Genomic DNA, 13,293 nt, shown 5'->3' with positions numbered 1-13,293 from the left:
TTGTTTTTCTTTTCCACTTTTTTTTAACTTAAGGATTGTTCAAAGTTGACAAAACCTTTCAACTTCCCCTTGACCTTAGGACAACTGCATGTCATAACTGCACTGTCATGTTACGTCACTGAAACTCGAATTAGAGAAAAATTGAATAACCGTTCTACGATATGGTACTATTGGTGAATCTTACATGACATCTCCAAAGGTTTGAATTCATATTGATAGGCTATTTACACTAACGATTTCTAGTGCGGAGAGTTTTTATTTTACGAAATGTCAAAAATAAGGAAAAACGAGTGGTTTATATATAAGAGAGGTTTGCTTGTTTTCCGCATTTCATTAGCGGTTTTCAACTGGCGATATCAACATCATTGTGTTTGGTCTTGCGTTTGGTCTTCTCTTCAAGTAGTTGAGCGATGGAAACTAAGACGTTTTGGCCTCGTCCACAATGCGCCGGCGGAATTTGAAAACGAAGGTTTCACTCTGAAAACGCATCAAATGTTTTTCGGACACACTATGCCGGAGGAATTTGAAAACGCAACCGGTCATTTTGGATTTGTGTTTGAGAAAAACTCGGTCAAGGAAAATCACATGATGATCGTGACGCATCGTTTTCGAAAAGTCCCGTTTTCAAAATGTTTACCGTCCACACGAAAACGTTTTCAAACAGCCTCCGGTTTGAAGAGCGTTCTCGAAAAGCTCCGTTGTCGTGACGGATTAGTGTGGACGGTAGGCCTAACTGTGAAATAAAGTTGCGTTTTCAAATTCTTCTGCCTAGAATGGACGCTGTCTTAAATTCTTTCCACGTTATCAAACAGGAATGAATTTACAAAAACTGAACGTGACTATGGTATGCTTCCTGGCGTTCTCAATTCCTACGCTTGGCTCAATTTGCATGCATTTTTATTCTTCGAGTTTCTGACTGGCTTCAGTTCCTGCTACATGTATGTAATTCGGGTCGACAGTGACTATTTTTCTGCCCAAATAAGGTCCTTTTAGAGCCCCGTCACGTCATTGCTGGATAACAAATCCACATTCCGAGTGGGCGCGGCGACAAAATGTTGGTCAATATTGGTTTAATGTGCGTACAATTCCGCGTGTTTTGTTTATGTATCGTGAAGACATCATTTCACAATTATGTCCGACCGTATTATAAAAGGGTCATGTGTTTTTATTGCGTGCTACTGTAGCCAGCTAATGCTATTCAACTCTGTCTCCTCACTTTCGACTCTTACTGTTTTCCGGAGGTCTATACGTCATGACCGCTAACCAATAAAGATTTCCGTCCGGACCTCCTGGTCAGTTAATAAGTACTCGTATTATCACAAAATGATCTCTTACTCCGGCTCATGAGACATACTATATCGCCTGCTTGTTAGCTTAATTTGCGAATTTCTTCCTATGGACTTCGGTCCTAGTATTCACGGGACACCGTACTTAATATATCATTACATGAGCCACTCACTGCATTTCTAATCATTTACTTCACAAAACTGTATTTCAGTCAAAATAGAAAAATTAACAACTGAAATTAAGAATTAAAAAGGCCTTCATAGAAAGAGCTATTAAATTCAAAATTTATTCATTCGACTTCAAAAACCCAGTGGGTCTTATTTACCAAATACTTTGAGTTTTTGAGTTTATTTTGACACCCCAAAAGGACGGTTACAAACTGTCCCAAACTGTCATTTTTCTAAATTACCTACTGAGACTGACGAATTTTGTTTCATCAATCGAAAAACGACGCTCTATAGCTGTAATTTGTACTTCGTTTGTTAATAACATCGTAGGTTTCAGGTTAAGTACTTCAGTTAAACCGCTTGAGTTCGGGAAATGTTTTCAATTCCTGTTTGTTTTATTACACGAAATGCACACAATTATGGCTTTTTGAATTATGCCATTAATATTCCAAAGTGCGTCAGATTATGTTTGTTCTTTATCGGTTATGTGTTTTCCTTTTAATTTGTTCGCCGAACACAGGCGGTAAAGCTGATAATTTACGGGTAAAATGTATATCCTTCAATTTTCATGGTCAACTAAACTCCTCTATTATTACAGAATACCCAATATGTCCTAACTTTTTGGTTGAAGTGTCCCAAATTTAGAAAAGTTCACTATACTATGAAACCCTACATACACAAGTCCCCTGGCCCCTAGCTGTCATAATGAAAACATTTGCACCGCATAATTTCAGCTATGTTTTTGTCCAGTAGATGCACGATGCAAAACACAGGAAAGACAATGTCACAATTAATTTCGTTTACCTTCAGGACATATTCATCTTCTACAGTTTCAATTTGGTGCGAAAGACCAAACTGACAGGAAGCAGCTGCTATTTTTCCTTGACACGTCGAACAAAATAAAAGCAGTTTCGTGAGTTTAAGAGAATTCATGACATACTAACGTGTTAAAATTGCTTTTCTTTTCGACAAGTTTTCCCGCAAAAAAATTGTTTCAGTGAGTAAGGCCCAGTTCAGACGCCGAACTTTTCATAAGCCGAACCAAATACATCGAATTAAGTACATGAAAAGTTCGGTGTCTGAATCAGTTAGGAACGGCTATTTGAATTTGGAACGGCCCAGCCGTTCTTCCCGCCTAGCTCAACAGGGAATTTCGGCTTTGGAACGGCTTTGATTCAGATGTCAGCCGAAGCTAATGCATAAATTATTATAACGTTTTTTCCAAGCAGTTTTCACTTTGCCTGAAAATCGCTGACGAATCAAGTTCGACGTCTGAATCAACAGGTGCAGTTTTGATAATTTGGGTCAGTCCAAATTCGAATTAAGTTCGGCTCATGAAAAGTTCGGCGTCTGAACTGGGCCTAACATGTCAGCTTGAATTGAACTGATCTTTGTAAAACGTCATGCATTCATTTTCTCAATTTCATTTGTTCAGTTATTGAACGCTCCTTCTCAATATGCTCAATCAGAGCCAACTCTTTCTTGATTTTCGTTTATTCATAAAATTTTGATCCTGTATCTTTCAAATTTGAACGTGGCTGTTGTCATGCGCGCTTTAGAGCACACACCCAATTAAGAAACGTTAGTAAGTTCAGAGACAACAGAAAAAACAGGCCGCGAAAACTAACATGATCGATCGATCGATCTCTGAGTTCTAAGCCGAAAACAACATTTCCTTCTCATATACAAAGAAACAAATTAATATATAGTCGAAGAAAACATCTCTGTTTTCATCAGACAAACCTTATACCTGTATTTGTTATGTTTCCGTTTTTGTCACAATATTTACGTCAGTAACGCATTTAGCGTAGAAATGAAAATAATTTTCCCCTCCAGTGAGTATGCAAATTCCCACCCTCTTTAATTATTTAATAGACTGGTCGAGTGATGTTGTCATTCGCAAAATATCTTTCCCCTTGTATTTTCGCTATTTTTAAAAGTGAACATGTATTTTTGTGCTGCAAAAATAGACAGCCGCCAACATTTTTGTTCTACTGAATTTGGCGCAAATTTGCGCTATAAGTTGTGATATTCTCAGACGATTTTTTGTCTATAATGAGAAAAAGATTTCAAAACAAGTGGTTTTGACAGTGTTCGTTGCGCGTTGAAAATACAAGCTCTCCCCGCGGGGAAGTTAGCTTTCTTGATTTTATTACTAGACGGCTTGTAAACTAAAAGCATGATTTATTCATAGATGACAAAATAAAATAACACAATCTTAGTGTTTGACAGCAATCACGCATAAAAACTGCTACAGCGACAATAAAATCCTGTTTACAGTTTTAAAAAGATTTTCTTCTAGCGTTATCTCTAGCATTGTAGGTGCAAATGTCAAAATCTTGGCTGTTCTGCGGGCTAAATGTCCTGGATGCTTTTCTATTCGTGAATGGAACCTTAACTTGCGAAATAACCGCAGGTTCTTTATTTCGAGGTATTGGAATCTTGGGGAGATTTTTGCCAACGACCACCGCAATGTTCAGAATCATTTCTTGAGCCGGGCAGTAACTATTTAATAGACCAAGAAGCATTTTCTGGTGTTTTGAATAAACTCCGGCGTCTTTAAGTTCTTGATACGAAGAAAAAGTTGGCGTGTTTCTAGGATTACGAAAATACTCTACACCGCTTTTTATGAAAAGTTCTGCGGCTTTCGGAGAGAGAAGGATAAGCATAACAGCTCCGCGTCCTTTCGCTATGAAGCCCTCACGCGCAATTTCAGTCAAATGGTACAGCAAGTCGCGATTTTCATTGCACATATTAATAATCGATTTTATGTGGCTATCAACTTGCCCATAGTGGCACACAACTCGATGCTCGTTCCAGTGAGCCTTTCGGCATTCGATACAACAGTAGTGAGTAAAACATGAGGGGCAAGATTTGAAATCCAAAGCGACGATTCCCAAGAGTTCCTCCTGTTTTTGACATGTAGGATTTTCGCAAGTAAAAAGTTTTCTTTCCATTAAGCGAGGAGGCTTCGGCGGCAATCCGCGGGGAGGTTTTTGAGGCGGTGTTTTCCCATGACTTCGACGAGGCAGCGTGGTAGATTTTGATGGCGATGGAGAACGAAGAATTCTGTGATTGTCGTTGACATCCAGCGAAAGTACGCTAGCGTTTGCGGCGAAATCCCCTTGAAAATTATAGTTTGTTCGCGAATCATCCGGTGAAGAATAATTCCCGTTTAACGCGCTGTAGTCTTCCATCTTTTTGCCTCGCTTCTGCTTAATTTTTGACGGCGAGACAGGGACCATGTCACCATACTGGGGCGAGCGACGGCGGTTTGTTCGGCACCCGCCCTTTCCAATACATACATACATCATTCGCGCGAGAGTAGGGTAAAAAGTAAATTTTGTTTTGCTCCACAGACGTTCGCCTCCTGTGTCACTTGTAAGACTAAACATATTGCTGAATATATTGGTCTTTGTGTAGCAGCTGTTTGGAGCAGCGAGACGTGACCAATCATTGGTTAGCATAACAATTTACTGTATAGTCAACCAATCATTGATAGCGTCGTGAACTGTGGCGCGCCACGTCTGTTGTCAGATGACACAAAAGACCTACAATGTCCTCATAAGCCCATAAAAAGAGTGGTCAATTGAAAATTAAGGCCATCATAGCGTTTTTATTTCCATTGACTTGGAAGAATTGTTGTTTTCTTAACAAAGAGTTCGTTCTTCAGTTATTTCCTTTGTGCTCCCCTACCGATTTAAACAGTGTTTCCTTGATGTCAAATGGAAACACTACGGAGGCATTCGTGAACTGTATAACACGTATAAGTTAACGATCATTGACATTTTTAAAGCAAACAACGGCAAACAAAACTGCGACAGTTATATTGATTTGCATTTTTCCCATAACTTCTCTAAAACGAGCCACTTTTTGCCTTTTTTAGACATTTACAATGTTCAGTAACAGTTTATTTAAATTGCTTGCGACATTCAGATACGCAAATACAATGGCTAATTGCGAGCGAAGAATTTGAAAGAACCAACTCGAACTTACCGTTAAGTCAGGTCTGAATTCTTTCTATGATAATTTTATTGGATTTAGGATGAAGTCGATTGCATAGATTCTAGAAATAACTCGCCTTCTAGGAGCTATTTTTGTAAACCCTCAATTTCCCAAACCGGAGTTTCGTGGACGAAATATTGTTCGACTGATTTTGCGAATTGCAAGAAATTGAACAAGCTGCGCAGGCAAAGTTATAAATTAACTTCTCAAGTTCGGCAGATTCCGTCCAAATGTCGAACTAGAAGTTTTCAGAATTTAACTGGGAAAGAAAAAAAAATGGAGCTAAAATAACTGTTAGAGCTAAACTTAGCCAAAGGTCTACAATGAATGGAGTTTAACTCAAAAGCGGAAAACTGGTCAAGACCTCGACCTTATTGACGCGGCTGAGGTTTGCGAACTGCAAAACTTAAGCTAATTACTAATACAGTAGCTGAAAAAAAAATGTAGAGCTATGATCCCGGGGCTATGAAGTAATAATTAATGCCCAGTTCGGCTACGGCGCGGCTCGGCATTCTGTTTGTAAAATCCTGGAGAAGGTTCTCGACTATCTTGTTCGAAATTTACCGACGTCTAATATCAGACTGCCGATATTACAGGCGTTTTGAAAAACTTGAAAACTCTTGAGACGAAACATGTTAAACTGAAGTAGCAATATTAAATGAGTTTCCTTGCTCAATATCATGCGTTGTTGACATATCATCTGTCTAAATGTATAATTCGATATAGTTCTCATACTGTATTTTCATTGACGATTCCTTCGAGAAAAAGAGACAAAGTTTTCGCAATTAAACAGATCTTTAGATCTCTTGCAAGACAAATCAGTGCCTAAATAAACGTTATAATAAATATGTGCTGCCATCTTAGTTCTATTTTGGAATTCCCAGTACTTCTTTCTTACGAGAATCCTCGCTCTTAACCTGTCCTCTCCGTCAACTTTTTTAAAGTTGTCATCCTTTATCTTGGATCTTGGCCTTCAACACGCTGAAATGACACAAGCCAGTTGGCCTGGGATTCGACCAGCGAAATCACTGTTCCTGTAATTGTTCCTCTTTTCATCTGAATGCATGTTTTCGTTTGTTTGTTTTTTTGTTCGTGTTCTGCTGCTTTGCGGGTATATGGCTGCCCTGGTTTAATGCTCAGTTCCGCTTTAACTCCGTAAAAACTTAAATCTTAATTTAAGATTTTTCGTCTTACCTCAGCACCAGATCAAAAGATGACAGCTTACGTCAGGTTTTGTTCTGGTGCTTTTGTTCCGACACTGATGCACCATTTTCGGGTAGGAAATTGAGCGCATGCATGCACTAGTCACAAATGGTTGTACTTTTGCTAATACAAAGTGGGTTTCTTAAGGGAGCTGGCGGCGTTGTTTTCTTTCACTTCTGGACCTGGCACTAAGCAACTACTAAACCACACTCGAACTAAAACCGAAGTCAAGTCGAACACTAACCAACAACCGACAAGCTTCTCGCAGCGCTGGTGACGATGACACTGGTGACATCCGCGGGCTACGGTTCATATGATCGCAGGCGCATTGTTGCTAATCAATATTCAAGCGTCTTCTGGCCTCCATCGTCGAAGTGCTGCATGCTTTCTTCTCCTTGGCAACCGACCGATATTGCCCTCTAATGTAGTCTTAACGAGCCTGGAATATGATCTTTATGATGTGTAGTCGAAATCAAGGCTTGCATTGTGGTGACAGAACATCGAAAGATCGAAGCTACATTCCATTATCCTGGTGACGTTTCTTAATTATAATTCTATGCAAGATCGTTTGATGAAGTCCCTTGCTGTGCGAGTCTATTTAAAATGAGCTTTAATACCTTGCTTTACATTGTGGTGATCGCGACGATATGCTCTGCAAGACTATTAGCTTCTGCAAGTTTTAGTAAGTAAACTTAAAAGTAAGCTTCTATGTAAACTTCACTTTGGGAAGTATAAGGTATAAAAACTTAGTAACTAGGGATCAAATTACCAGCTTATATGGTGATCGTGTGATGTCTTGCAACTCTCTAAAATAGAAAGTTTCATGACAAGTTGTGACACGTTTTAATTAGAGAATTGTTGAAAAATTTTAGGAAGATTTCGCCTTTCTTCTCCTTTATTCGAGAGGAGTAATTGATGTGTTGCCATGCATTCCATGCACCCTCCGAAACGCGGAAACTCGAGTTAAAATCGAGACTACTTTAAAATTTGGTGTCAAAACATAGTACTTCTAACATAATTGTATTGTTTATTTTGAAATACTGTCCCCCAACAAAGGTACTCGAGAGAAAAAACTCAACTTTCTGACATTTTCTGGACATCTTTGTTTGACTGGGACATTAAAGTATACATTAATAGTAAATCAATAGGTAATAGTTTGGTCAAAAGCTGATAATCATGTAGACGGGCGTACAAGGGCCTTATCGACTGGGTGGAAATACTGTATGCAAATTAAATAAGTTGCTGAGCACTGGGCCTACATGATTTCCCTTTTTCAGATTTCACAATTGAGCCCTCAGACCATGTTGTTGCTATTGGACAACCTCTTCTGCTCAACTGTCAAGCACAATACAGTGGTCCTGAAAACGTTGTCATATCCTGGAAAAATAATGATGCCTGGCTTTTGAATCCTGCTAACAAACCTTGGAAACAGCTTGCAAATAGCTCTCTTTATTATAGTAGTATTCCAGCGCAAAGCATTGGAACATTCATCTGTGGTGCAGCTGTTCAAGGCACTCAGCTTATCATATACAGCAGGACAGCGACAGTTCAAGCCGCTTGTATGTATAACACTCTATAACAGCTACTAAGATTAACCTCTTGTAATTGGATACCCTCATGACCAGACTAAGTTCCCAGTTAAAACAGATTTCCTCTTTAGGAGGTTAAAACTGGTTGCATTTGTACAGGTATTCACAGGACAGCTGGGACCATATCTGATTGTCCACTTGCATTCTAAGTCTAGTTATGGGATGTGTCTGTTAGATAGGGAGTTTTGACCTCAGTAAATTTTAATTTTTCTCAAAAGATAGTTTTTGAAAATTGACTGTCTTGTTTTACCACTGTGTGGTAAAATCACTGTGTAATTTGTACTAATTAACAGGTGTGCTATGATATGACAGTTGAAAATTGGCTACATTAAGAGCTGACCACAGTCCACCTCATAAATAATTTGACCAGTGTATATAATTTGATCTGTGTATGCTGCGGGAATGATTTTAACAGTGCAGTTAGGTACGTTCATGGGGTGCTGCTGTCACATCGGTGACAGACTGTGATGGATAGCATAGTCTTCTGGCTGGCCTCAGCAGTCCTCATGGGTCTGAAGAGGATATTAAGAGTGACTTCCTGTAAATACTACGGATAGGTGTGCAAAATGCAAAAATCGAATTCCCTCAAACGTTTTCACAAGAAAGCCCTCTGGAAACTATTTAGGAAAATACAACTTTTAGTTCGTTTGGATTTATATTTTATAAAATAAAGCGATTTTTTAATTTTCACCCTTAGAGAAGCCCTCGAACCACTGAAAAATGTGCTTCGTATTTGCGACTCGTGCAAGAAAACTAAAACAATTATCACATCTATTTCGATATTACACAATTCAATGACCCTTCCTTTACAAAGTACAGTTATTAGAATTGGAAAAGATTCAAACCTGAATTTTTAAAAAATTTTCAAATTTACCCTCCTAAACAGCATTATCAGAAAGCTTGATTTTGGCAAATTTCAACGGCAAAACTCCCTACCTGGTACATGGATTCCGCTGTAAAGATGGTATTCTATAAAAAGAGTAAGGCTCCCTCTATCGTTCTGTGAAATAAAATTTTGGGGCAACTCAAACTACAAATTTAGACGACCGAAAATACCGGTATTTACGGTACTCGCTTGAAGTTTATGACCTTTGAACTTACAGTTGTCTTCATGAATACAAGAGATAACCTAAACAACAGTTGGAATTTTAGCCTGAATGCAACCCTTTCTCCCATTTAAATGATTAATAGTTATTTTTTATCTTCTGTGGGCAATTTTATCGAAAGTAATATTTTTTTTACGCTGAAAAGGAGTTCTAGCTTGTTTATGAGTATGTGCGTATTTGTTTACTGAAGCGGAAACTTGTGGATATTAAATTTATTCCATCTAAGTTTTATTTCGTGTGCTGCGAGGCGTTTCGTGTTCTCATTAAAACAAAATGGTATTGCCAAGTAGAAGGTTTTCTTCTCAGATTTTAAAACAACATATAGTTTTTGACTTACTGTCCACATGCATGGCTTGATTTACTCAGCAGTGTTACACCGGGTGTGATAGCGGTGAGATGGCGTGATGATAATTGACAAATCGCTTCTCGCGAATCGAATTCATCAAAAATATGTATATATAATATCTTTCTTTGAGACTACTTGATAAAGACTCTTTTGAAATAAGTCTGCAAATTTTGAAACTCTCATTGCTGTGAAATAAAAAACCTGGATCTACTATTTTTATGCCACGGTCATGTGATCCTCGAGTGTGGTATCACATGACAATAACAAATAAGAAATGGCCACCTGCAGTTATTCTCAAATCGTTGGGGGCATGTGTGGTCCTAGTGTTACGAATCCCGCACATGTTCAATGTGTTTTAATTCGAAAATGTGACAAAGACATTCAAGGTGATTTGAAGGCTACAGATGTGAGCGATTCTTCTCTGGACGAAGCAAGGCTACTGTTGGCTAGAGCAGGTCAGTGTATTCGTAATTCAATTTTCTCTTTAGATCGAAAATATTGCGGAAGATTATTGAGAAAATACTGAATGCTATGGTAACAGACAATCACCATGAGACCCAATAAGGCGTGATTTCATGATATACGCGAAATCAAAATCTAATGGCACTCTTTCAATGTAGCTGACCGTGCAAAAGCGTAATAGTCTCTTGAGACTGTAGTCTCTTGAGTTATATTGCGGTCCGGCTATTTACAAGTTTCTCCCACGAAAATGATCCCAATTACTAACCACGTGGAGAAGAGGGACTAGAAATCAAAGGTGGGGCGGGGGGGGGGGGGGGGGATACTTGTCGGCTTGTCTCACTACAAGAGATAACTCAAGAGAAACTTTAAGGTAATAACATATAAGGGAATTACAGAGATGACTGAAAAAATAATAATTTGTAGAACCCGCTTGTTATTATGAAAATCCGCGAATCTGATGACTTATCGCATTGTTGTCCTCTTGCTTGTTAAATAAGGTGTAAAGGCACCTACCAGCATATTGAATCCCATTCACTGAACAAAAACATGGATGGCTCCTCTGCTTTCTTCTGTCACCGAAACACTCTCACATATCATTTAAATTGTGTAAGAAAGCGTAGTCCTATAATACTGCGTGACATTTTCTGTGATGCCTCTCTCAATGTATCCAAGGGCTTACATCCCCAGGGTTACGTTGCTGTTGCATGGTTTTACGAAACCCTTACCTTTAAACTAAACTTCTAGTAAACGCATATCACACATTTTGTTTCCAAGGTTGTTTGACGTGGATGAGGGTATTTTGAACACAACAGTATGCCCTCGTCATCAGGACCTATGGGGGATAAGGGGGCGTAGCAACAAAAAGAACCATTCCTGTCCAGAGCAATGGATTATACAACATGAAAAGAACCAGAAAGGGGATCATGGGATAAATCTGGTTCAGTCGAGAAGACTCCACCCTCAGACGCAAATTTTGTTGCCTGTAGGCTCTCATGATAAAGTGTATTATCGTTTGTCTCACGATGTAGTCACTTGAGATGTAGATTGTGACGTCTTCAGGCGATAAGGTTGACTGATTGCACTGTATCATTTATATCACAAAGGTCGGCTGTGATTGGTACATTTCGATCCTCCTATTGTTCTATTGTTCCGACGAGTAGCTGTTCCCTCAGTGGTCTGCTGTTGTACTGTTCTCCTATCCTGTTGTTGTGTTTTTTGATCGTGGGCATCCATGCTTCAGGAATTTCAATTCCACTATCCCCGTTGATGTTATTAGGGTGAAGTCTTATGTGAATAACTTCCTTGACTCTATGTGTGTACCAGTGAGGATCTTGATCAATAAACTTGACCTCATTCCAGATAGGATAGTGGCTGGTCTCGTGGATGTGTTCAGAAACGGCGGAGGTCTGGGTATGGGCGAGTCGTATATCCCTGTCGTGTTTTTTGATCTTCTCCTGCATAGATCTCCCTGTTTCCCTGATGTAGACTTTGCCACACTCACAGGGAATCCTGTAGACAACACCATCTTGTTTAGCCAGGTTGATGGTGTCCTTGGGTCGCACTAAGTGTGACCGAAGTGTCATGTCGGACTTGAAGACGGTGCGAATGCCTTATTGTTCTAGGCAGCGGCGGAGAGACTCCGAAACTCCTTGGATATAAGGTAAAACGGCGGTGGATTTAAATTCCGCGTCGGGCTCTCTTCTTGGGGTTGTTTGTGCCTTTATGATCTTCCGTACAAACGAGGAGGGATATCTGTTAGAAACAAGTACAGATACCCAGACCTCCACAGTTTGTGAACACACCTCGAATATCTTTGCCACATTATCCAATTTTAACAAATTGAATATGTGCGGGATTTGAAACCCTAGGACCGCACGTGACGCACATGCCACAGACGATTTGAGAATAACTGCAGGTGGCCATTTTTTAGTTGTTATTGCCATGTGATACCACACTCGAGGATCACACGACCACAACATAGAAATGGTAGATCCAGGTTCTTCATTTCACCGTAATGAGAGTTTCAAAATTTTGTAGACTTATTTCACAAGAGTCTTTATCAAGTAGTCTTGAAGCATTATGATGTCAAAAGGTATAATAAATATATTTTGATGAATTCGATTTGCAAAAGCGATTTGTCAATTATTGTCATGCCATCTTAGCGCTATTACACCCGGTGTAACGCTGCTGAGTAAATCAAGCCATGCATGTGGACAGTAATTCAAAAACTATATGTTGTTTTAAAATCTGAGAAGAAAACCTTCTACTTGGTAATACCATTTTGTTTTAATGAGAACACGAAATGCCTTACAGCACACAAAATAGAACTTAGATGGAATAAATTTAATATCCACAAGTTTCCGCTTCAGTAAACAAATACACACATACTCATAAACAAGTTAGAACTCCTTTTCAGCGTAAAAAAAATATTACTTTCGATAAAATTGCCCACAGAAGATAAAAAATAACTATTAATCATTTAAATGGGAGAAAGGGTTGCATTCAGGCTAAAATTCCAACTGTTGTTTAGGTTATCTCTTGTATTCATGAAGACAACTGTAAGGTCATAAACTTCAAGCGAGTACCATAAATACCGGTATTTTCGGTCATCTAAATTTGTAGTTTGAGTTGCCCCAAAATTTTATTTCACAGAACGATAGAGGGAGCCTTACTCTTTCTATAGAATACCATCTTTACAGCGGAATCCATGTACCAGGTAGGGAGTTTTGCCGTTGAAATTTGCCAAAATCAAGCTTTCTGATAATGCTGTTTAGGAGGGTAAATTTGAAAATTTTTTAAAAATTCAGGTTTGAATCTTTTCCAATTCTAATAACTGTACTTTGTAAAGGAAGGGTCATTGAATTGTGTAATATCGAAATAGATGTGATAATTGTTTTAGTTTTCTTGCACGAGTCGCAAATACGAAGCACATTTTTCAGTGGTTCGAGGGCTTCTCTAAGGGTGAAAATTAAAAAATCGCTTTATTTTATAAAATATAAATCCAAACGAACTAAAAGTTGTATTTTCCTAAATAGTTTCCAGAGGGCTTTCTTGTGAAAACGTTTGAGGGAATTCGATTTTTGCATTTTGCACACCTATCCGTAGTATTTACAGGAAGTCACTCTTAA

The 13,293-nt window shown here is 38.8% G+C and overlaps 2 protein-coding genes and 1 pseudogene across 3 annotated transcripts in view; 1 reads left to right on the top strand and 2 right to left on the bottom strand.

Annotated features, from left to right (window-relative positions):
• Positions 1–3,618: 3,618 nt before the first annotated feature.
• On the bottom strand, positions 3,619–4,936 carry LOC110044933 (apical junction component 1 homolog). The gene has a single exon (XM_020750509.2). The coding sequence runs from the start codon at positions 4,919–4,921 to the stop codon at positions 3,737–3,739; it is 1,185 nt and encodes a 394-aa protein (XP_020606168.2). The 5' UTR covers positions 4,922–4,936; the 3' UTR covers positions 3,619–3,736.
• A 2,064-nt stretch (positions 4,937–7,000) lies between these two features.
• The window catches only part of LOC110044713 (protein sidekick-2-like), a 28,550-nt gene continuing 22,257 nt past the window's right edge, over positions 7,001–13,293 (top strand). For both annotated transcript variants that reach the window (XM_020750287.2, XM_020750285.2), the window contains exons 1-2: positions 7,001–7,344; positions 7,940–8,221. In XM_020750287.2, coding sequence (XP_020605946.2) covers positions 7,266–7,344; positions 7,940–8,221 — 361 coding nt within the window. In that variant the 5' untranslated portion in view covers positions 7,001–7,265. The remainder of the gene's footprint in view (positions 7,345–7,939; positions 8,222–13,293) is intronic.
• On the bottom strand, positions 11,261–12,144 carry LOC149101974 (uncharacterized; annotated as a pseudogene).

Source organism: Orbicella faveolata, unplaced genomic scaffold (assembly GCF_042242905.1).
Source record: "Orbicella faveolata isolate gen_17 unplaced genomic scaffold, um_ofav_v1 contig_36, whole genome shotgun sequence".
Lineage (NCBI taxonomy): Eukaryota > Metazoa > Cnidaria > Anthozoa > Scleractinia > Merulinidae > Orbicella > Orbicella faveolata.
This window is presented reverse-complemented; position numbering and strand designations above follow the sequence as displayed.

Coding starts and splice junctions, on each gene's coding strand:
- LOC110044933 (XM_020750509.2), bottom strand. CDS start 4,921: ATGCTAACCAATGATTGGTCACGTCTCGCTGCTCCAAACAGCTGCTAC.